Source organism: Desmodus rotundus, chromosome 2, assembly GCF_022682495.2.
Source record: "Desmodus rotundus isolate HL8 chromosome 2, HLdesRot8A.1, whole genome shotgun sequence".
In the NCBI taxonomy this organism is placed as follows: domain Eukaryota; kingdom Metazoa; phylum Chordata; class Mammalia; order Chiroptera; family Phyllostomidae; genus Desmodus; species Desmodus rotundus.
The window spans coordinates 44,915,058-44,938,891 of record NC_071388.1 but is presented as its reverse complement, the minus strand read 5'-3'; the positions used below and the strand labels follow the sequence as shown (position 1 = coordinate 44,938,891).

The 23,834-nt window shown below is 40.1% G+C and overlaps 2 protein-coding genes and 5 non-coding genes across 8 annotated transcripts; 1 reads left to right on the top strand and 6 right to left on the bottom strand.

Moving 5' to 3' along the window:
- Positions 1-175: 175 nt before the first annotated feature.
- EIF4A2 (eukaryotic translation initiation factor 4A2) lies at positions 176-6,503 on the bottom strand. 2 transcript variants are annotated; one of them, XM_024564527.4, is made up of 11 exons: positions 6,348-6,503; positions 5,479-5,524; positions 5,257-5,389; positions 4,836-4,975; positions 3,902-4,070; positions 3,694-3,803; positions 3,312-3,455; positions 2,863-3,000; positions 2,527-2,616; positions 2,222-2,301; positions 176-960 (listed from the first exon to the last, which is right to left on the bottom strand). In XM_024564527.4, the coding sequence occupies exons 1-11, from the start codon at positions 6,374-6,376 to the stop codon at positions 816-818; spliced, it is 1,224 nt and encodes a 407-aa protein (XP_024420295.2). In that variant the 5' UTR covers positions 6,377-6,503; the 3' UTR covers positions 176-815. The 2 variants fall into 2 exon arrangements, with proteins under 2 accessions (XP_024420295.2, XP_053774176.1); XM_053918201.2 differs by lacking the exon at positions 176-960 and adding an exon at positions 1,001-1,772.
- Positions 2,357-2,498, bottom strand: LOC112309859 (small nucleolar RNA SNORA4). The gene has a single exon (XR_002975315.2). It is a non-coding gene; the product is annotated as a small nucleolar RNA SNORA4 (small nucleolar RNA).
- LOC112309819 (small nucleolar RNA SNORA63) lies at positions 2,679-2,811 on the bottom strand. The gene has a single exon (XR_002975309.2). It is a non-coding gene; the product is annotated as a small nucleolar RNA SNORA63 (small nucleolar RNA).
- LOC112309583 (small nucleolar RNA SNORA81) lies at positions 3,088-3,265 on the bottom strand. The gene has a single exon (XR_002975276.1). It is a non-coding gene; the product is annotated as a small nucleolar RNA SNORA81 (small nucleolar RNA).
- Positions 3,523-3,649, bottom strand: LOC112309826 (small nucleolar RNA SNORA63). Its single transcript, XR_002975310.1, has one exon. It is a non-coding gene; the product is annotated as a small nucleolar RNA SNORA63 (small nucleolar RNA).
- On the bottom strand, positions 5,077-5,145 carry LOC112309606 (small nucleolar RNA SNORD2). Its single transcript, XR_002975280.1, has one exon. It is a non-coding gene; the product is annotated as a small nucleolar RNA SNORD2 (small nucleolar RNA).
- Positions 6,504-16,659: 10,156 nt separating the features above from the next.
- Positions 16,660-18,331, top strand: MSANTD5 (Myb/SANT DNA binding domain containing 5). Its single transcript, XM_045199638.2, is given in 6 exon segments — positions 16,660-16,735; positions 16,840-16,920; positions 17,840-17,878; positions 17,881-17,922; positions 17,925-18,050; positions 18,243-18,331. Coding segments are annotated over 6 exon segments (453 nt in total).
- The last annotated feature ends 5,503 nt before the right edge of the window (positions 18,332-23,834 follow it).

Below are 23,834 nucleotides of genomic sequence, written 5' to 3'. Positions count from 1 at the left end.
GGTGTGGCTCAGTGGATTGAGTGCTGGTCTACAACCCAAAGGGTCACTGATCTGATTCTCAGTCAGGGCATATGCCTGGGTTGTGGGCCAGGTCCCCAGTTGGGGGCATATGACAGGCAACCACACAGTTTCCCTCTCTAAATAAAATCTTTAAAAAAGAAATGACCAAAGCACCTTTAAAGTGAATATACAATTTATTTAACATTCAAACTTCATTAAGACATGTGCAATATGGCAATTTTACTGGGGGTTTAACCCTATCTAGGATATGATTGCTTGCTGGGGCTTAGCAACAGGGTCCAGTTCACACTTAGCACTAATTAAATACTTTATTGAATAAATACCAACAAAATGCATTCAAATGCTTTCTTAAAAAAAAAAAATCAATTTTAAAGGCCTTCTATTCAGGCTAATGACAAAATACAGTAAAGGCAGATAAGCTAGTTTAACATAATTGGCTGATTTTATACAGCACTTATATCTTTTAGTCCACAAGTATATTATTAAATGATAGAGAACATCTAATACAACCATTTCTACAGAACTAGGAAATAAATTTCTAAGAAAGAAAGATTTTACAGACCCCATCTTTTATACCCAACCCCAACAGTCTAACTCTAAAGAGGATAAAGCCAATGACTTTCCTCACAAGAGCTCACGACTTAAGTCGCTTTGCTATCAAAATCTGTATTTCTGATCCGTTATGAGCATTGAGACAAGATTCAAATATTCCCAAAGAAAGAAGCACAATGCACGTTGTGATCGCCTATTCAGCAACAGCGAGCACTGCATTCAAAACTATCTCATCTCAGGAATTAAATAAGGTCAGCCACATTCATTGGCATTTCCTCCACTGTAGTATTGTAGAAAGTCTCAATGTCACGAAGAATCCTCTTGTCTTCTTCAGTAACAAAGTTTATAGCCACACCTTTCCTCCCAAATCGACCCCCTCTGCCAATTCTGTGTAAGAAAAGAAACCAGCAATTAGAATGTTACTTCTAACAATGCTTGAACTACTGAACATGATGATCCACTTGTTAACCATCAGCTGCTGTTTACTTATCAAGGTTACAGTTCGTGCTTCTAATTGGAGCACTATCTGCTAATCATTATCTAGAGAAAAGAAATTTTCCTTTGCAGTTAGTGCCAAAAGGATTCAAGGCTTGTCTGGCTGCAAAATGAGATTTTATCAGGTGTCTTGAGCATTACTATGTTTAAAGCAGATGACAGTATTGTGTTTGGGGTAGTGTAATTAAAAAGCCCATACCAAAGTGGGCCAGCCAAGAGCAGAAGTCAGCCTGGGACAGATGTAAACACACCAGGGATAAAACAAAAAGAACAGTTATGTAATCCATATCGACGCACTTCTGGAACTGTAAACTGTAAATACAAATGCTGCAAGGTTAACTACTGTTTAACCTAAACAACTTTTTCCAGTGGGAAAACAAGTATTTGGTATGGTAACCCAAACTCATCACTGCTTTTTTGCTCAGTTTCACACGTTGTAACTCAAATTACTCAAACGTGTTTACCTCCGAAACTACTTTCCACCTTCCTGATAGAAACCAGACAATACAAACCACCTAACAGGCTAATATACAAAAATGCCTTGGCTGGAACAACTTAAAATATCAAATAATCATGACAAAAGAAAAATATAAATACCGACTCTTTATTCAAACAGTGTGCTGTTTCGCTTATGATTCCACGTCCTAAATTACGTCAACGCCGTTTCTGAGTGCCATCTCGTCATCAACTGCTGCTATCGACTCCTGTATTTTTTAAAAAGTCTTTTTTTACATCATATAACAAAGTACAATTCAATTTATTTAGGGATAAAGCCACTAAAACTAAACCAGGGACTGCTCAAAATGCTACCAGATGACACCAAGAAAATCCCAACTACAAAGTAATCACCAAGAAAGCACATGGACACACGAGCATCACTAAAAATAAAGCTCAAAAATAAACTAACACCAACAGATCAAAAACACTAACTCATACATGTGTGAAAGCCCACAATTTGGGCAATGTTTACAAAACTGTTTTCCCACTGTGCATGACCAATCTTCCCAAGTACAATTTTAATTACATCTTATCAAATTACTGTATTAACCAATTTCCTGATTTGACATTACCTTTCCAACAAATCAGTCAGTAGAAAAGCAATGCATGAATTCATCTTCCCAATACACTAACAATCAAGGTGCCATCTACTCACCTGTGAATGTAGTTTTCACGATTGGTAGGTAGATCATAGTTTATAACCAATGACACTTGTTGCACATCAATCCCACGAGCCTGAAATACAACGGTGTGATCAAATTCTAATTAAAAAAAAACTAGACACCTATGTAATGTAGGCCACAAAATAGTAGTGAACTATATGTTTAGCAATACAGCCCACTGTGGAGTGTGGTCTTCATTTATTCTCCCAAATAGCCCAAGTTGGTAAAGGTTATTAAAAAAAACCTTCCCCTAAAAAACACTTTTGGTAGATTACAAAGAACAGGAAGACTTACTTACCAACAAGTCAGTAGTGATCAGAACACGGCTTGACCCTGATCGGAATTCTCTCATGATGACATCTCTTTCCTTCTGGTCCATGTCACCATGCTGCAAATTAACAGACCTTAATTCAAGAACCACCAGTCAAATCACGTTTTAATTTTAATGATATGTATGAGACCAAGCGTCCCTGGCTGCTACAAGGAGTATAGCAGACAGGTATAGTGAAGAAACAACTTTATTTTGAGCAGGGGGAACGACAACACAGCACTTAACAGCTATATTGTAGTTTGAATCCTGCTATGATGAAATAACACTGTTAAGTTACCATAACTAGATTAGAACACCTCTTACCAGAGCAGAAACTGTGAAGTCCCTGGCATGCATTTTCTCAGTGAGCCAGTCCACCTTGCGTCTTGTGTTGAGAAAAATGACAGCCTGTGTAATTGTCAGTGTCTCATACAAATCACAAAGTGTATCCAACTTCCATTCCTACAGTATTTCAAAAAGAAAGCTAAGTCATTAAACAATTTAGTTTCAACTTACAATCATCAGAAATTCAGTTAGGCTAGTCTAAAGACATGTTGCACCAAATCTTAAGACAAAGGACACTGGACATTAAGAAAGAGGTCCACCCCAGTCTTTACAATCTAGTGCAGTTATTTTTCTTCTTGTGTGTACTCTGCTAGCATTATTTCAAAAACCAAGATGTAATCCTAGTTTCTGCAATTTTAGCACAGTGCTTATACAAGAAGGTTAAAAAGCTGGCTACATTTTTTATGTTTCGTAATCAGACAAATTACCTCTCTTTCAACATTAATATAAAACTGTTTAATTCCTTCAAGGGTCAATTCTTCCTTTTTCACCAGAATTCGAATTGGATCTCTCATGAATTTTTTGGTCACTTCCAACACATCAGTTGGCATCGTAGCAGAAAGCAACACGACCTTTAAAAAAGATATTGTCATATAAACAATTAGCACAACTTTCACCATACTAAAAAACAAAGAACAAATGTTTGAGACCAAGCGTCTCTGTCTTGCTGTGGGGTTGTGCTAGACAGAGATAGTTATGCATCAATTGTTTTAAGCAGGGGGAACGACAATAAAACACTTCAGTTGTATTGTAACAGTACCTGCATTAAACCTAATCTCTAGCTGTAAGATGGGGTGAAACAAACCTCACCTGAATACTTGTATTTAATTTTTGGAAAATCTCATAGATTTGATCCTTAAATCCCCGGCTCAGCATTTCATCTGCTTCATCCAAAACAAACATTTTGATCCATTTTGGAGCTGTTAAGAAATAAGTCATACTATCATCTCTGGATTCTCAGAAATACTATTTTTTTATTTATAATAGTAAATTGTACTCAACTGACATCAATACTTACAAAGATACCTTCTGTTTAACATATCAAACACTCTCCCTGGTGTACCAACAACAATATGTGGTGCTTCAGCCTGCAGTTTTTGCATTTCATTGCGAACATTGGTTCCACCAATGCAGGCATGACAAGTGGCTCCCATGTAGTCTCCAAGTGCCAGAATTACCTTTTGGATCTAAAAGACAATAGCTTCAATCATTATTCAACAGAATTACAGGCTGTGACTAAACTTCCAAAGCACAATGGCAAATATCTGGTCTGCAAACAGCTTTTATGCATGCACAGCACTTAAATACTTCCAAGCTTAAAATGCAGACTCACTACTTCAAGATAAAATTCCCTTTAAAATGTCTTCTTGTGCCCTGTCAAACATGGGATCCTAGTGTCCCAGGTACCAACTAGAATTTAAGAACTAAAAATATATCCTTTATTCTTCATTGTGTAGAAGATAGAGTGGGATCAAGCACTGCAATTACAGCTAACACAAACTGTTGATACTTTATAATTTTCCCCACAGGGCAATGACATATAATCTTGACCTCAATAAAGCCTATAGTTTTATCAGCAATGTGTACGTCAAAGCCTGTATGAGCAGTGACCTTTGAAAGTATTATCATGCAACAGATGCATCACAAACTAATGGTAACACATCACTGCAGTTTTTATGTTGCACAACTGCAAACTTCAAAATGAGACTGGATCTAATCTAGTCCACCCTGAACAGAAAGCTTCGGTTTCTCCGTAACTCTGCAAACCTAACTTGCACGCCCAGGTCCTATTTAACTTTAAACAAAAACTCCCTGCATGCATGGACAGTCAATAGGAGGGCTCTAACAGGACCAATTTATACTGTTTTAAATTCTTCTGTTGTGAAACCTGCAACCTATGCAACACGCAAGCATTTTTTTTTTTTTTTTTTTTTGAACTACACTATCAATACCTGTTGTGCCAGTTCTCTGGTGGGGGCCAATACTAGTGCTTGGGTCTCCTTGAACTCAATCTCCAACTGTTGCAGGATGGAAATAGCAAATGTGGCTGTCTTGCCAGTACCTGACTGAGCTTGAGCAATCACATCATACCCTAAAAAAAGTAGGATACATATTTACTGATCCCACACCAAACCGCCACTTCTAGTTTACACTATGTGTTCCATTTGGAACATGAATTATGCCCAAATAATCAAGTGATCAGCAATGAGTATTCTCTTCATTTCAGGTCAGTCCCGAAAGATGATTGCCATCATTTCACTTTAAGGAATACAAGTAGGTACTAGTCCCCCATAAGTCATTTCCCTTTTATGGTCCAGGTCTATGTAAACACAGTAATTTCACTTTTTAAAAAGTGTCAACGAGTTCTTTTACCTTTAATACAAGGAATAATAGCTCTCTGCTGAATAGCTGAAGGCTTCTCAAAACCGTAAGCATAGATGCCCCGAAGAAGAGACTCCTTTAAATTCATATCGTCAAAGTTATCAACAATCTCATTCCAGTTGCTCTATAAGTTAAAAAAAAAAAAAAAAAAGTAATAAATAGGATGTACAAACTCACCTCTCCCGAGTTTCAAAATCCACACCCATTTCTTACCTCGATGACACCATCGGGCTCCATTCCCTCTGGGCCGCCATGTTCTCTGCAGACAGGAAGACTGCAGTTAAGAGATCATCCCTTCCCCAAGCCTCAGACCCTTAGGATGGCCCTTTACAACCCGTCACGTCGGGTTACCCTCCCCAGCACGTGTACGCTTCCTACTAAAAGAGAAAAGCAAAATGGTGGAGCAGAGCTCACAATGTACGTACCGTGCGCCTACCAAAAGGTTGAGAACTCGGTGTGCACCTCGGCCGCCGACCCTTCCCCCAAACCCGGCGCTCCCGTCGCGTCGGCTGGCCCTCTCGCGAGAGCTCCACACGCCGAGCTCCGCCCCTTACAATGCGCAAGCTGGGTGATTGACGCGGGCAGAGGCCCGGCGAGGGCTATGCCAACGGTTCACCGAGGCCCCGCGGCCGGGCAGGTCCCAGGGCACCTCGCAGCCGTGGCGAGTAGGCGCCGCTGTCACCCTCCCCCAACCCACCTAAAGATTATCACTCCAACTCGCGCCGTTGGCCGCAAATGCAGCTTCGGGCCTGGTTACACTACACCGAATGCGGACTGCGCCACTGCTTTAACTAAATGTTAGCTCCATGTGGCTGGGAATGGGACACGGCCGAGACTTAAAAACATCTTCGGGAGAAAACAGCACACCACTTCATTTTCGTACCCTTGTCTTGTCTCCCCGCCGCCCGGGGCCCTACCCATCATGGAGGCTTCTAGAAGGACACAAGAGTACCGTTCTCGGAGGAAACGCCTATGAACTCAGAGTTCCCTGCCTCCATGCCAGCTCCTACAACCTCCAATGGCTCCACAGGACCTTCACCACAAATGAGCACTAAGAAGGAAAAAAAAAAAAAGCACCATACCTGTTATAATCCGCGGAGCCACCAGACATGTTCCGGAAAACCACTCAGCGCCCGACTGAAAAGACAGCGGGACCGCGCCACCCGTTTTTTATAGGCTCGCGGCCGGAACCCGTTTTCTGCGGAGGAATTTTCTTGTGCTCTTTCGGTTAGCCACAAAATTGTGATCCTGGGGCCCTTACCTCGGAAACTGTCGTAAGCAAGTCGGTGGGAAAACCCAAGCTGGTTATTTCAAGATACTACAGGGTCGCTGGAAATCCCAGGACGCTGAGGGGAGTTTGGGATTCTTTGCGCGGCGGCGGAAGAATATTGCAGCAAGCGGTAGCCAAGCCGTGTTCTCCTCCCTCCCCTCTCCTACGGGGTTTCCGCGTCCCTGAAGCAGAGGCAGCCGGGGGATTCGGGCCGGACGGAGAGGCGGAAGCCAGAGGAGCAGGGCTGCCGGTGGTCGGGCTGTGCCTGGGGCAAGTGGGCGGATCTCGCCGTTAGCCGCGGGCGCTGGTTGTCAGAGAGGCAGCCACCTCTACGTTGTGCCCTGGTGGGGGATCGGGTTATTCCGCTCGATTAAATAGCGGTGGGAAAAGACTGTTGAATTTGACGATTAAGAGTTGCCTGGCCTTTAGCTTGAGCGTTGAAGCAACCCTTCAGACCTTAAAAGTGTGAAACTCTTGTTAGTGAAAATTACAGGCCACTCCGCATGTTCAGAAAACCTAGTTTACCCTACATTGAGCAGGCAAGAGAAAACGTGTGGTGGTGCTTGCAAATGGCTCTGGAATAGCCAACCCTATTCTTCCCATGCTGCCTCTGGTCTTTAGCTCTCTTTAAAAACTGCTAATAATTTTAACAGGTGTTAGGAATGCCTGATAAAATCATTGCAAACTTTTGCAAACGTATAATAGTTAAGGAGGAGTAATTTTCCGTGTAATGCAGGAATTTAAATGGATTCTTCTGACAAATACAGCCCCATGCTATTTTGGGACTAGACAGGTTTTTATTCTGGTCTATGTTGGTCACTTAAAAAGAGAAAGAGCCCTGGCTGGTGTGGTTTGGGTGCTGGCATGCAAACTGAAATGTCCGTCAGTTCTATTCCCAGTCAGGGCACATGCCTAGGTTGCAAGCCAGGTCCCCACTTGGGGGCGTTTGAGAGGCAACTGATTCATGTAGTTCTTGCTCAAGGAGGTTTCTCTCCCACGTTGCCCTCCCTTCCTCTCTCTCTAAAAATAAATAAATAAAATCATTTTAGCCCTGGCTGATGTGGTTCAGTGTTTTGAGCGCTGGCCTGTGAACCAAAGGGTCGCAGGTTCGATTCCCAGTCAGGGCACATGCCTGGGTTGCAGGCCAGGTTCTCCAGTTGGGGGTGCGTGAGAGGCGACCACATTGATCTTTCGCTCCCTCTCTTTCTCCCTCCCTTGCCATCTCTCTAAAAATAAAATTAAAAATCTTTAAAAAAAACAAAACAAAAATACTTTTAAAAGTACAAGAAAAAGGGAAAAAGTTTTAATTGCTTATATGTAAAAGGCGAAAGATTTGTACGATCTGAAGAGAAACCAGAGTATTTAATTACTTATATGTAATGAATGTTCATTTATTGAAATTGAGAGCAACACAACACCCAGTGTTTGAGTAAACTGCATGATTGAAAAGTTTTCAACTGTAGCCCTAACCCAGGCCTGTTGGTAAAAACAAACAAAAAAACCCACAATGTATCGATATTTACTCATTTAACTTTAAAATACAATCCTACCCATGCTGCAAGATATCACGAATACTCAGGAAAATATTTTCTTACTAATTCAGAAGCCCAACCTAAAGTCTGAGAATTGGAAAGACTGATTCTTAATCTTCTTTATTTGTACATCATATTTGATATATTTGGTTCTAAATATCACATGTATTTTAACTCATTTATTTATTTACTTGAAAATTATTATCGTACCAGTAACTGACAAAAACTATACTGAGGTAAAAAAGTGGACTTGGCTCTAATCTAGTGATGTTCCTATCCATCCACCTGTAATGTTCAAATCCTGATTTGAGGTAATGTCAGACATTTTCTGAGAATGGAAGTCAGAGGACCTTACTGTCACATCTTAAATCTACTAAAAATCTCTTGGGAATCTAAGAAACTAGAGAAAATACTAAATCGGAAAAGTGACTGTTTAGGCACACTTGAGTCTTTAGGATGAAATCGATCAATTAATACCTAATTGTTGACTGTTTTTTTATTTTTTTTAAGATTTTAAAATTTATTTTTAGAGAGAGGGAAAAGGAGGGATCAGCTGCCTCTCATATGCATCCCAACCTGGGACTGATCCCACAACCCAGGCATGTGCCCCGACCAGGAATCGAACTGGTGACTGTTCACTTTTGTGAAACGACGGCCAACCATCTGAGCCACACTGGTCAGGATGAGCATTTTCTTTAGGTTTAGCGCTACTGCTACATGCTGTGCAGAATTTCCAGTCTCTTAAAAGGAAATAATCAAGGGCTGAAGTCTGGTTTAGGTCATAATTGCTGGAGGGGTTTTAAGGTAAGAAAGCTCCATAATCCAAAATTAAGTCAAAATCCAGAGTCAAAATCCAGACCCCCATTACCTGCAACCCTACAATGTATTTCTTTCTGTTTTAAAAGACATCTTATTTTTAGAGTGAGGGGAGGGAGGACGAGAGGGACAGAAACATTGATGTGAGAGAAACATCTATCAGTTGCCTCTTGTATGCACCCCGTTCACAGGCCAAACCCACAAGCCAGGTGTGTGCCCTGACCAGGAATCAAACTGGCAACCTTTTGCTTTGTGGGATGATGTCCAACCGATTGAGCCACACCACTCAGGGCCCCTGCAATGTATTTTAAAGAATGCTGTGCTCACCATATTTGCATGTGCTTACTAAATACCATTAGTAAGTAAGAAATGAGTTAAAGATGTAAAACACAAGTTTTGCATGTCCGTATAGAAGCACACTTTTATGGTTGAGAAAATTTTTTCTATTTATTTGAGATCTAAAATTAGATAAACTTCTCCAAGTCAACAGCAAATGCTTCTTTGCTAACCTGGAGCATGTGAGGCCATTTATACTGCAAATGATGCTAAAAATCAGAATCTTTCCCCATGTGAGCTACCTAGTTTAGCTTTGCTCTTCAGTAGCCTCAGCTGACAATTGTAAATCCATCTAGCAATTGTAAGCCAATGTTCACCAGGGAACTCGAGGAATTAGTACAAATTTGTCATACAAGGTAGAAAGGGAATAACAAAACCTTAAAAGAATATGCTTTCTGTTCGTAGTGACATCTTCCTATAGGAAATACCATGTATTCTCATCATTCAGGGAGTATTGTAAGTCCAGCAGTTGATTTTGTGATAGCTGTGCATTTAAAGCAGTGTCTTGATAAGCTATTGATACGAAAAGTATGTTAAGGTTGTGTTTTGGATCTTTAACTCATTTATTACTCACTAATATCATTTATTATTTAGTAAACACAATAATAATACATGCTGTCCCTCCATCTATAATTTAAGAGTTTAAAAAGAATTACCTTGAGCTGGATAGAAACCTCTTTATTGTTCAGTTGCCAGAGGAAATTAGAGGCTAGATTGTGCTTGAATGTGGGCAACATCCATTCACTGGAGGATGAAATTCACTGCCATATTTTTTAAAAGATTTTATTTATTTACTTTTAGAGAGGGGAAGGGAGGGAAAAAGAGAGGGAGAGGAACATGATGTCTGAGAGAAACTTATCAATCAATTGCCTCTTGCACACCCCTGACTGGGAGCCTGGCCTACAACCCAGGTATGTGTCCTGCCTGACTGGGTATCCAAAGGATGACCTTTCGGTTCACAGGCCAGCGCTCAATCCACTGAGCCACACCCACCAAGGCTCACTGCCACATTTTTACAATAACTGCTAAAGCCATTTACATGAAAATAATAACAGAGTTGAAGAAAAGGAAGAAAATTGAGAAACATGGAAGGGTCTCTTGAGCTGTATAAGGAAGGATTGGGTTTAAATCTATGAATCCAAGCTTATTAAACTTTACTGTGCAACCAAGATATAGAGATTATTCTAGTTCTTTCCTTATAAAGAAGAAAATAGAAAATGCATTATTGTACTTCAACTCAGTACATCTATGACTGGTGTGTATAAAAATCAGTGGAACAATCTAGTTAAAATGCAGATACATGTGGACTCTGTCCTCCTACCCAGATTCAGCAGATCTGATCTGAGGTGGGGCCACCTTTTTATTTTGAAATATTGTAAACTTAAAGAAAATTGCAGCAATAAAGCAATGAACACTGTTTGTCACACTTACCAACTGTTAACAGTTGACCACATTTGTTCTCTCTCATACTTATCTATGACTTTTTTCTGAACTTTCTGAAAGTCACAGACGTAGCATCACTTAACTCCTAATAGTTAGTGTGCTACACTCTAGAAACAGATATTCTCCTTCCATAAAAACCAAACAATCCTACTAGAGCATGAGCAGAATACATGAAAAGAAATTTCACATGAGAGGATATACAGATGGCAAATAAACAAATGAAAAGGTGTTTAATATCATTAGCCATTTGAGAAATGCAAATAAAAACTACAATGAGATATCACTATATACATCTATTAGAATGGCTAAAATAAAAAATACTGACAACATCAAATCCTGGCAAGGATGAGGAAAAACTACATCACTCATACATTGCTCGTGGGAATGTAAAGTGGTACAGCCACGCTAGAAAACAGTTTGGCAGTTTCTTAAAAACTAAACATGCAAATACCATATGATGTAGCAACTTTACCCCTGGGCATTTATCAGAGAAATGAAGACTTATGTTCACACAAAGACTTGTGCATGAATGGTTATAGCAGCTTTATGCACAATAGCCAAAAGCTGGGAAAAAAACCCAGATGTCTTTCAGTGAGTGAATGGTTAAGCTGTACTACCTCTATACCATGGAATACTAAATAAAAAGGAAGGGTCTGCTTAGTGATACACACACAACCTGGATGTATCACTAGACTATTACGCTGTGTGAAAAAAAAAATCCAGTTTCAAAAGGTTACATACTGTATGGTTCCATTTATACGAACATTCTTGAAAAGACAAAATTGGTCATGGAGAACAGGTTAGTGGTTGCCAGGAGTTGAGGGGTAGGGTCAAGGGAGAAGTGAGGGTGGCTACAAGGGGCGCGCGAGAGAGCTTTGTGGTGATGGAAGTGTTCGTATCTTGACCGTGCCACTGTCAATATCCAGGTTGTGATGTACTGTAGTTTTCCAAGATGTTACTTACCATCAAGGGAAACTGGGGAAAAAGTACACGCATGATTTTACAACTGCATGTGAATCTATAAGGATCTCAAAATAAAAATTAAAAGTGTAATTAAAAAATAAAGAGAATAGTTGCTCTAACCCGAGCATGACTGTGGTTGGAGGTCGGACCTTTAAAGAGGTAATTAAAGTTAAATGAAGTCATAAAGGTAGGGTTCTAATACAATAGAACCGGTGTCCTTACGAGTAAGAGAGCATTAGGGGTGTGCAAGCCCAGAGGAAAGGCCATGTGAGAACACAGCAAGAAGGCATTTATCTGCAAGCATAGGAGAGAGACCTTGGGAGAAACCAAACCTGTAGACACCTCGATCTTACACTTCCAGCCTCTTGAACTGTGAGAAGATAGATATCTGCTGTCTAAGGCACCCAGTCTGTGATATGCTGTCATGGCAGCTCTGGGAGACTAATGATGTCATTCTTCAGGTAAGCAGATCTAACCCTGTCTTGCAAAATCTAAAAGGTGTGTTAAGGCATGGCTATTTTTTTTATCATAGGAGTGTTCTGTTATCAAAAAACTAACAATAAGTTTATTTTAAAATAATGTATTATGTCATTCAATTTGTAAAGGTTATGCCACTTTCTCCACCCCTTTTATCTCTTAAAATTTGCTTATTTTCTTAGGATAAGCTCAGAAGTCTGTCTTTTGCTATGCCCTTCTTAATTACCCTAAAAACGAAGTTAATTCTTTCCTTGGGTTCCCATAGCCATTCTGTTGTACCTTTCTTACAATAGCCATTATGTTCTAGCTGATAGTTTAGTACATGGGTTTCATCTCTTTGAAATTATAAGCATCTTGAGAGGAGGGATTGTGTTTTATTCATCTTTGAATCTCCCACAACATGACCCAGTGCTTTCGTGCTTATATTAGTTTTTATTGTTGCTGTAACTAATGACCACATACTTAATGGCTTCAAACAAAACAAAACTCTTACAGTTCTGGAGGTCAATCCCGAATGGGTCTTGCAATACTAAAATCAAGGGGTCAGTAGAGCCGTGTTGCTTCTGGAGGCTCTAGAGAAGAATTTGTCTGTTCCTTGGTTTTCCCAGCTTCTACAGGCTGCCCATGTCCCCTGGCTCCTGGCTATATCACCCTGCTTCCATTACAGTCACATCTTTCCCCACTCTGACCCTCCTCCTTTCCTCTTAGTAGGATTTCCTGGTTACGCGGGGCCTGGACAGCCCAGATAATCTCTCCACCCCAGATCTTGAACTTAATCACATCTGCAAAATCTCTTTGACACGGTAAGATAGTTTATTTAAAGGTTTGGGGGATTGGAATGTGGACATTTTGGCGGGGGTGGGGGGTGGGGGGGCATTATTCTGCCTGCCACAATGCCTGATCAATTTTCCTAAATAGTGTATAAAATAATAAGATAATAAGAAAGACTGAGGGACACAGTAAGGAAATTATTAGAACAGAATAGAGCTGATCCACATAAACATCTAAGTTGTGAATTTTGATCCAAAAACAGAAAAATGATTTTTTTTTTTGCTTTTATCCTTAGGTCACATTAACTGATGAGAAGATTTTCCCATCGCTGGTGGCAATTCTTTACACACATAATAAGCACTCAAATATTTTTGAATGAACAGGTGAATAACTAGAAGAATGAAAGGATATTATATATTTCCTACAGTGATTTATAATGTTGATTTTCTATTTTAATTTCTTTATGGGAGTTATTACTCCTTGCTATTCATAGCCAGAAAAGACACATCCTGATGGTCCCTACAGCATATATGACCATTTGTATTCCCTGGACTTGTGGACCTTCATTTATTTACTGAAATGGTGATGACTCATAAAGATACTTTTAACAAGGAGCTATTTTAAACTGTCTGAACTGTGAAACAAATTGCAGTTCTACTTGTAAATTTTTATCTTATTTTTAATTGTACGAGCAATACTTTAAAAACAATAGAGGACATGACATTTAAAAAATAAAATTTCAGCCCTGGCTGGTGTGGCTTACTGGATTGAGCACTGGCCTGCAAACTGAAAGATCACTGGTTCAATTCCCAGTCAGGACACTGTGCCTGGGTTTTGGGCCAGGTCCCCAGCTGGGGACGTGCAAGAGGCAACTGATCTATGTATCTCACTGACGTTTCTTTCCCTCTCTTCCTCCCTCCCTTCCCCTTTCTCTAAAACTGAGTAAATCTTAAAAATAAAATTTCTCCTATCCGTACCACATTAAGGAACAAAGCTCTGTGTAGCAGGACATTTCCTCCTGTTCACTGCCCCATTAGTTGCCAAAGTGTTATTCCTTCTGCTGATATTATGTGTGAACTTTGTATAGTGAATTTCCCCAACATGGGCTGCGTGGTAGTCCTTAAGCCCAGTCCTTGCATTTGAGACTGGGGTGCAGTAGACAGAAGTAAAGCAAAAGTTACAGACCTTATTTCCTTGGCATAAATCCAGCCATTCTTCAATTATCCAGGTTTCGTGATTTTTGCCCTTGAGCACCATCTGAATTATTTACCTAATTTTCTTTTTGTCAATTCGCATTTACTTCACTTGAGTGAAATCAAGTTTAATTTGTTGTATTTTTCTAATACCGATTAAAATAATTGCTTAACTCTCAAAATAAATACTGTGTCAATATATGCCACCTGAAATTTCTGACTGTTTGGGATATGCTGGTACAGACAGATTGAAGGCCTACCAAAATCTGTAGTCAGATTTGGCAGAAACACTGCCAGAATATGGCAGAGGCAAATTAGGTCTTGTTTTCAGTTTCAGATTCTGAATGACAGGCTACAAGTCTGTGACTTGCCAGTTGCTCCTGGTGAAAGTTATCTCTGATTATATCAATAAGACTTCAACAACAAAACACCTCCTAGAACTGCCACTCTGCTATCCTGTTGAAAGGCTGAGGCGGTGCACAGCTGGCTGGTGCTCTCTGAGGTGTCTGTCTGGGAAGACTTTTGAGTCTTCCCCAAAGGGAGAAGACAGTCAAGGAGTAATGTCCCCATGCTGAAGGCTTTTATTTCTCTTTCCCTTTAAGATCCTTATGAAAAGTAATTTAAAAATTTTACACTTACATTTGATCTAAATAAAAGAAATGATATATGTTACAATGTCATTTAATTGGCTTTGGGGGCAAGAAACCTGTATGTCAAGTACTTGGAAATTTCAAAGTATTAGGTCATTGTCCTCCACAGTACGCGTAGGATAATCTGGTGATATTAGGAATAAGGAAACTAGACTGGTAGAGAAAAGATTTTATTTAATTGTGACTTATAAGTCTCTGTCTCTGGTTAGGTTCAATAAGAAACACCAAAAATTTTCCTGAGATGTTCAGTGCTCCTTACTGTTTTTCTTGGGCTATTCATGCATGTTTACTAATCTCCCTTCTATTGCAATGCAAATACAATTTTGCAGTGTTTCTTCAATCTACAGAATACATTTATAGAAGAAAATGGAAATTTGTTCACTTAAATTGTAGTTGAATCAGTCTGGCCTCTTTATTCCTGTTAGGACTTACCATTTTCTCTATAACCTGGTATCTCTCTATTAGTTGATTGAAAAAACCTCAGATCCTGCCCTAGTTGGGTTGTTCAGTTGGTTGGAGCACCGTCCCATACACCAAAAGGCTGTGGTTTCAATTTTCTGTCAGGGCACATACCTAGGTTGCAGATCTGATCCCCAGTTGGGGTATATATGGGAGGCAACTGATTGATGTTTCTCTCTCACATCCATGACTCTTTCCCTCCCCTCCCCCTTCCTCTCTCTCTAAAATCAATAAACATATCCTTAGGTGAGAATTAAAAAAGAAAAAAACAAACAAACAACTTCAGACCCTGTGACTAGCTATCTTTATGCCAGGTAGGCAAGTAAAATAAAATGGCGATTCTATTAGATTTAATTCTAAATACACTTCAAAACCTGGTTCTTGGACTAGGTGGCACTGTGGTAAACTCAGTTGTCAAATTCCTCCCAGATGCTCTGGACTGAGCTCCCAAACACACCAGAAGAAGCAAAAGGCAGAAGATCCTTTGGGGCCTTCAATGGGAAGCTTTCTGTCTTTCCTATCTATCTCTAATTGGGGTTAGCTGCTGAATCTGTTAGATTTATCAAAGTAAATAATGAAAAGAAAAATCTGTCACATGATTTAAATGAGGTTGCCAAAATAAAACGTAGTGTCAGTATACTCATTTCTATATCAGTTAATAGGATAGAGGTATGTATACTTGTGGACAGTGGGTATCACTGAGGGAAAGACGTCAACGGTACAGATTGAGGCATAATTACTAAATTTGGGGGGAGACATGTATTTTCTAACTTTGGTCACTCTTCTTTTTCGCACTGCTTACAGGTAAAAAAAATGTGGGGGGGTTGGATTATATAGAGATTAAATGATTTATTTTGAGTGCTTTGATTGAACAAACAGAGGTGAGACGTCCTCTGGGCTACCCCTTAGGCTAATGTGTGGGAACTGAAGTTTCAAAGCTTCCCAGGGAACTCTGAATAGTTTGTGGCTCTAAGTGGATTCTTTAGGCTCCTTGAGGGCCTTTAATGACCCTATTTTTGCTCCACTCTGCCCTCCTTCAAATGGGGATTTTTGCTCCTATATATTAAAGTCTTGATTTTTGGTTAAAATTAGAATATTGATATTTAACCTCTGCCCTCTCTTGAAAGCTCACTAAAAGAATGATAAAATCTTGTTAAAAAGACTCCAACACCGAAGAAAATGGGAAAACAGAAAATAGCTCAGAAAGCTTCCTAAATTGGAAAGCAAATGGGGAAATGATGACAAAATTAGCAGATGAAATAAAGTTTAGTCCTAAACTGGGAGTGGGTAAAGCTGATAAACAACCTCATTTATACTGTAAGACAAAGACTCAGGAATTGATAGCACCATGTTCCTTTGGACACGGGCATGTGAGAATAAAATGGAAACACTGGTAGAAAATATATTGAAAAAGCAATTAGATCTTGCCAGAGCAGAGAGGAGCAAACACACTTTTCTACTCGAGCACCTCCAGACGCTGCTGCATGTCAGAGGGGCAGAGCACTTGCCAGCTCTCTGCCCAGCTTGGATTGGAATCCTGTGGCTTCAGAGAAAACTCAGGTATTCAAAAGGAAAAGTGATATTTCAGGTTGAGATTATTAGTGATATTAGGTTGAGATTATACTCCCAGGAAGTATAGGAGGGAAAGTAAACCCAAGGGTGAGGAAATCCCACAGGCCAGTTAATTAAGTCTTAGAGTGACCAGAAAATCTAGTGTTCTATACAAGAATGGAAATTCCTTGACTGTGAAGAGGTCAATAAAAATTGTCACTGGAAATGGGTCAGAGCTGAGGTGGGTCTGCCCCAACACAGTCTGGATGTGTGGGTTCTTAACTGTGCAGGAAAGATTTTACAACATGAGTCCAGGTGATTTTGAGGGTAGGCTCATTAAAGCTAGGGACAGTGAAACAAAGGAAGGGCTTAAGATACAAGAGGTAAGATCACAGTAACAGGAGTGAGCCTATGTAAAGCCACCTTGGCCCTTGGGAAATAGGAAGAAGAGTTGAACCTAGGTGGGCCTGCCAAGGGCCTTTAGAAAGATAAGCACAGAGGCAGAAGAACTGAGCCATCTGGGCTGTGTGAACTCAGGACAAGTTACAGAGGCAAAAGGAGGCCCTTTGGAGGCAGGTCCAGGGTGGGTTGGCCTGGGATGAGCTGCTGCCGCCCACTGCTCTCCTGGTTTCAAGTCTCATGGGAACCTTTATTGCTTAGGAGAAACAAAGCAAAGATACACTCCTCAGGAAAGAAGGGATGGAGGTGTGGGCATGTTCCAGGGAGAGCGCACAGTGGTTCCTTTTTTGTAAGGGCTTTTATCTGCTTTATAAAGGTGGGAATTTTAGGGCAAGTCTTGGGGAAGATTTCAATAGGATATTCATCCACTTTCCAGGTGTGTCCTTTAATATATTGATTCATTAAAATGAACATATAGGGTCAGGGTCCTCTTCTGATCAGTTTCTCATCAAAGAACGTCACCAAAGAGGAACTGGGACCAAGGCAGGTCAACCCTGGCACAGCCTGGAAAGTGTACCATTTGCTCCTAAATATCCTTGGTTGGGGAAAATAAGACCTTGCAGTTTATTATCTGTCTCAGTTTCCCCATTCCACTTGTCAAGGAATTTTCTTAGCTTCTTACTAACCTGTCTCAGAATCATGTATGATGAAAAGCAATTGCCCTGGGTCTCAAACACAGAGGAGTAAAGAAGAGTGACAACAATGTCTACAGATGCTCATAAATTTGTAGGGTTTATATCTGCTATTAAAGAGGCCCACTAGAGGCCAAGGAGCCAACCCTGGCCCTGTCTTTATGGAAAGGCCCTTCACAGGATCCCAGGATATAGATGAGAGGACAATGTCTTCTCAAGTCCTCCCTGTGCACGTGCGGCCGACCTCCCACCTCCTAATACCAGCCCCAGACCTGTGCCAATCCCATTCCCTTGGGAAACTGCTGTGCCCTTTCTCCCTCCCCAAACACATTATCTACATGGAGAATCCTTAGGTTCCTGGATGGGAGCTCTTGGACCTGAGCCCTAGGAGGTCAAGTACATTCTGTTTTCTGCCTTTTTCCTAGCAGGAGGCTGGAAAAAGGCAGAAAACAGCTCCCAGCAGCAGTTGACCATCTCTAATTCTGATTCAGATACTCAACTTAAAGAAAATTAGAATCTGGATGCCAAATCCGTCTGAAAGACAATGGCATAGAGCAGTTCTAAACATTCATGACCCTTTTCTTTCCCAGCCCAAAATAATGAGAACATATGTGAAATTAAACGAGAAAAAAAGAAAAAGCAGACTTCAGGAATTCCTTCCCTTCTCCATGTAGTCAGGCATCTTTCTCTCCTTCAATGTGTCTAGTCTCAAGATTTTTTTCTCCAAGGATAGTAAGATAGTAGGTTTCTGAATTGAAGCCCCTCATGAAGCTGTACTTAAAATTTGGTGGTCAACAGAGAGAACTATGGTTTTACCATCTTGTACTGTTGGACTTGGGGAAGGGCCACGTTCACACTCAAAGTTCTGCCTAAAGAGGATTTTGCTATTCCAGAGTGATTTACATTTCTGTTCATTTTCTGCTACATCCCCAGGCCCGGCCAAGGTCTACCACAGGCATATACTGGACAATCTATTCTGTTACTGTTGGCACCACATGAAGAGTTCCGTTTGGGTCATATTAAGGTCAAATAGGGATGTTGAGGAGACAGCTGAATATGTGTGTGTGTGGCCCTGGAGGGCAGGGGGAAGAAATCAGAGAGTAAGATCTCAATTTAAGAGTCACGGCATATGTAGTAATTTAAAATCATTGAACTTAATGGTATCATCTAGGGAGTGCGTGTAGAATTATAAGAGCCTGGTAGAAAACTGGGTCCAGAGGCATTTAACGTTTAAAGGTTGGCAAAGGAGCAAATCCATGAAGAAGTCTGAGAAGAGGCCAATGAAAAGAGGAGAAAAAAGAGGAGCTTATGACAAACCAAGAGAATAAGGGAGTTCAAGGAATGTGCGCTCAACTATTCAAATACTAATGAAAGACTGAGTATATGACTACCAAGAATTGACCACTGGGGCTGCAGGATGAATGTTATTAGTGAGGTTGGTTGGAGCAGTTTCAGTTGTAGAGATGAAAGCTTGATTTGTGTGGATTAAAGAGAAAATGGGGAATTAAGTTTCTATGTGTAGTAGACTGATATGATCTGGCAGTCCATCTGCAGTAACTCCCAGGAATGCTAGATAAATCATAATAAAAACTATTTTAATTCCTAGCTAAACTTATAGGAAAAAAATGGTATTTCAGATATCCAAAATTAAGCCAGAAATAAAAACAGGACCAGTAAGCATACAAGCTGACTCTATGACTACTTAAGGTTTTAATTGGTTTCAGTAGGCTAGGGTGTTCATTTTTCTTAAATCAATTTTTTATTTTGGAATAATTTTAGGTTTGCAGAAAAGTTGCAAAGATTTCCTGCACCAAATTCCTGCATACAGCCCTCACCCATTTTCCCCCATTATTGACATTTTAGAGTCCAGTTCTTCATATAGGTTTGGGGTTTGGATTAATTTTACAGTGAAGTTCCCTGAACCCCAAACTTAGAACTTAACATACAAATGTGTCCAAGCACATGATATCCAGAGACTCTCAGCAGAAGTCAACAGAGAAGGGATCTACCAGTGTAACTGAAACCAAGCTTTGGCTGCGTGTTGCAATGAAAGCCAAACTCATGGGACAAGTGCTGGTGAGAAAAGGAAGGAGGTTTTGTTCAGGTGCTAGCAACCTGGAAGATGGGGGACTCTTGTCTCAAAGCCCATCTTAACATCTCAGTGCAGGCAGGGGTTTTTATAAGGAGAGAAAGGGAAAGCAGAACAAAGAGATCAGAGGGAGAGGCTGTGGACGTGCAGTGTCCTTGCTGGGCCCAATATGGATCTTTAATGTCAGCCTCCTGGAACTGACCAGGGCCATTTTTTGTACAAGCAGGAACTGGAACAGCTGGTGCCTGCAATATACTTATAAGGAAACTGTCAATATGTAAGTTCTTTTTTCAGTTTGTTAGTACATTTTATTCTAATTCCATTTCATGGTAAGTCAGAGTAGTATACAGTTTTTATTCCCATTACGCCAGGAGGACTCTTTTTCACCCAGGGCTCAATGGTTTCTCTCAGGAAAAAGCAGGCCCTGCTACAGATGAGCTCATAGCCAAAACCTACACAGAAACAATTCACCACGCATGAGGGTCAGTACTTACAACAAGCAGCAGGTCTCAATGGCCATGAGCTTCACATAATAGAAAGACTATCTGAAAGAGAACATGTAATAAGGACATTTAAAATAACAAAGATGGAAGAATCAAATCCCTAAGACAAGAATAAGACACTATGCAAAGAGCAATTTGGAGGGGCGATGGGTGGGTGGGTGAAGAGAGCTCCTCCTCCTCTTCCCCAGCAGTTGCTCCTTGTACCCCTTTCTCTCCCTTCCCCCGTCCTCTCCTTCTCCTCCCCCACCTTCCTTTTAACACTGTAAACATCGGAGAAGAGCCCAAAATCCTTTTCTCGCTTAAGAAAGAAATTACACATGTATTTTTATCTTTCAGGAAAAAAGAGACAATAATTTAAATATTATTACCTGACCAGTAATATACTAAGCATGGCAACCAACAAAAAAATTAAACTTTAGAGGATAAAGGTCATTTACTCAAGACACAACTACAATCTTTGAACTAACATTTCGAACTCATTAGACATTGTTTCAGGCTCTAATTCCCTGAATGTCTAAAAATCCACTCATATAATGGGTCCCAGGGGAGTATACTTTGACCACTTATATTTGCTTACAAGATTTTATCCTTTGTGACTTAATGTCACAAAGGTTTTTGCAGGCATCGCATCCCCTGGGACATCTTCACCTTTGGTGTCACACCACTTTCTCTCACCGAAGTCCTCTGGCTGCACACCTAGAGCCTCCAGAATTGCAGCTTAATCAATATCCATCACATCGAATTTCACTTCTAGCAATATCACTTTACCTTTCTTTGTGGCACTTTCCCCTTTACTGGACCATTCCCTCTTTCATCATCCATTTTGTAAAATGTCATGTGAGTTTAGCACTGGGAGACAAAGAAATCAACTACGTACTCTGCTAGGCTGCAGAAACTGAACACCAGATGCACAGAAACTGAAAGAATTCATGTGATTGGCCACTGATCATCGTGCACAGGTTATTTTTCTGGTGCTTTGAAGACAGTGGAGATTGTACAATGTCATGACTCACAGGAAAGACACTGTCAAAACTAAAGTTTGCACTGTGTTGTTGAGGGACTGGTCTTAATTTAACTAGACTGAAATTGAGGCATAGCAGAACTGAGCAAAGCCTACCAGGATTGCTTATACTCATTTCTTGATTGGTTTCTAGCATAGAGGTTATCAGTGCAGAAGTTCTACATTAATCATTTTGTAGTCTCTGAAACCAACTCACTCAGGTCAAATGTAGCCAAGGCCAAATTCTGATATATGCAAAAGTAAGCTGCATCTAGGAGAAACAAAGTACAATGTAATTTCTAAGAAACAACAGGTAGTCTGAAACAAGACCTTTCTCTTAACAAACAGGCAATTTGAATGTCTCTTTTGGAATTTCCCTTTTTCTATTAGTTCCTCACTCCTCAGCCCCCCTCACTTGAGTCATCAAAACAATTCTTTTAATCAGAGACCCTTACTGTTCAGCTTATAGAATCAACCAGGGCTTGCTAAAAACACATTGCAGGAAGTTTGCATTTCTAACAACTGCCCAAATAAAGTTGATGCTGCTTTACCGAGGACCATCTTTCGGGAGCCACTGCTTTGGACGGTAAACTCAGGAATGGGATTGAAATCTTTTCAATTAAGTGGGTAATTTGTCAATTTTTGATTATCCAAACATTGTTATCAAGTGGTGAAAGAGATCACGGCCCCCGCAGGCCCTTACGTCGTCTCTGAAGCCAACGCACACTTCTACAGCGTGCCGTTTTTTGTAATATAAGATGGGTCTGCTTTACTGTACACACACATGAAAAACTTTAAATCTTCAAAAGATTATATAGCTATTTTGAATATTTGCAAAGTATTTGTGACAAAAAGCTAAAGTCCAAGGAAAAATATACAAAATTTTTGCTGTATAGCAAAAAAAAGTGTTTATGTTCCTACTAATGACTTGCTTTTTTAAACAAGTAGGTTTTAAAAAATATTTTTATTTTTATTTTTAGAGGGAGGGGAATGAGGGAGAAAGAAAGGGAGAGAAACATCAATGTGTGAGAGAAACATCTATCGGTTGCTTCTCAACAAGGGCTGGATCGGGGGAACCTGGCCCCAACCCAGGCATGTGCCCTGACCTGGAATCAAGAGGCACCTGTCAATTCATGGATGACACCCAAGGCACTGAGCCACACCAATCAGAGCTGAAACAAGTAGGTTTTGAAATATAATTTAAAAACCCCCAGGAAATCAATAAAGTATGTGTGTAGTTAATAGTATTGTATCAATGTTAATTTCTTAGTTTTGATGATTGTACTGTGATTGTGTATGATGTTAACATTGAGGGAAGCTGGGTGAAAGGTGGAATACAAGAACTATCTGTATTATTTTTGCAACTCTTCTGTAAGTCTAAAATTATGTCACAACTTAAGAAGTTAAAAAACTCATAGGAAGAAGAGCACTCTGATATATATATATACACACACACACACATACTTGTGCATGAAAAAAGTTTTCATCTATGAAAAATTATCTGGGTTTCCTTGTTTATCTCTGAAGAACAGCTCACAGTTGCAGGATATTTTCAGAGACAGCTTAAATGGATTTTACTGCGATACCAGCTGAACTTTGGTAGAAGTGCACAAACTGCATACAGATGGAGTTTTTTGAAATTGATAACATTTCACTCTTATCTTCCTCTTCTGAAAAATTTTATTTTTTGAATAAGTAATATATCTACAAAATTTAAAGTTTAAAAGGTATAAGAGGAAGAGTCATCCTCTTACTCTTGTCTAACTGCCACCTAATTACTCTCTCCAGATCCAACCGATGATATTAATTTCATCTGTATCCTTTGGATGTATTTGTTAAGGCATAAGCAAGGAAATGATGTCTTTTATAGAAAACGATAATGTACTTTACTTTTCTACATCACTCTCTTTTTTACTTAATATATTTTGGAAGGAGCAGTTCCATATGAGGGCAAGGAAGACTTCCTGGTCTCTTCTTAGGTCTGCACTGCATTCCACTGCATGAATGGGCACAGTTCACTTCACTAATCCCCTTCAATGGACATTTAGATACTTCCCATCTTTTGCTGTTACACACCACACTGCCATGAATAGCTTTTCAATTTGGAAGAGGATTCTTTTATTATACTCACTTCTAAAAATTTACTTATTTTTAGAGAGAGGGGAAGGGAGGGAGAAAGAGAAGGAGAGAAACACCGATGTACAAGACACATCTGTCCATTGCCTCTTGCACGTCCCCAGTGGGGGACCTGGCCTGAAACCCAGGCATGTGCTCTGACCAGGAATCGACTGGAACCTTTCAGTTTGTGAGGCAACACACAACCCACTGAGCCACACCTGTCAGGGCGTTACATTCACTTTATACACATTGTACAAAATGCAACAGAACAAAAGGGTCAATGGTGAAAAAGAAGTCTTCCTCATAC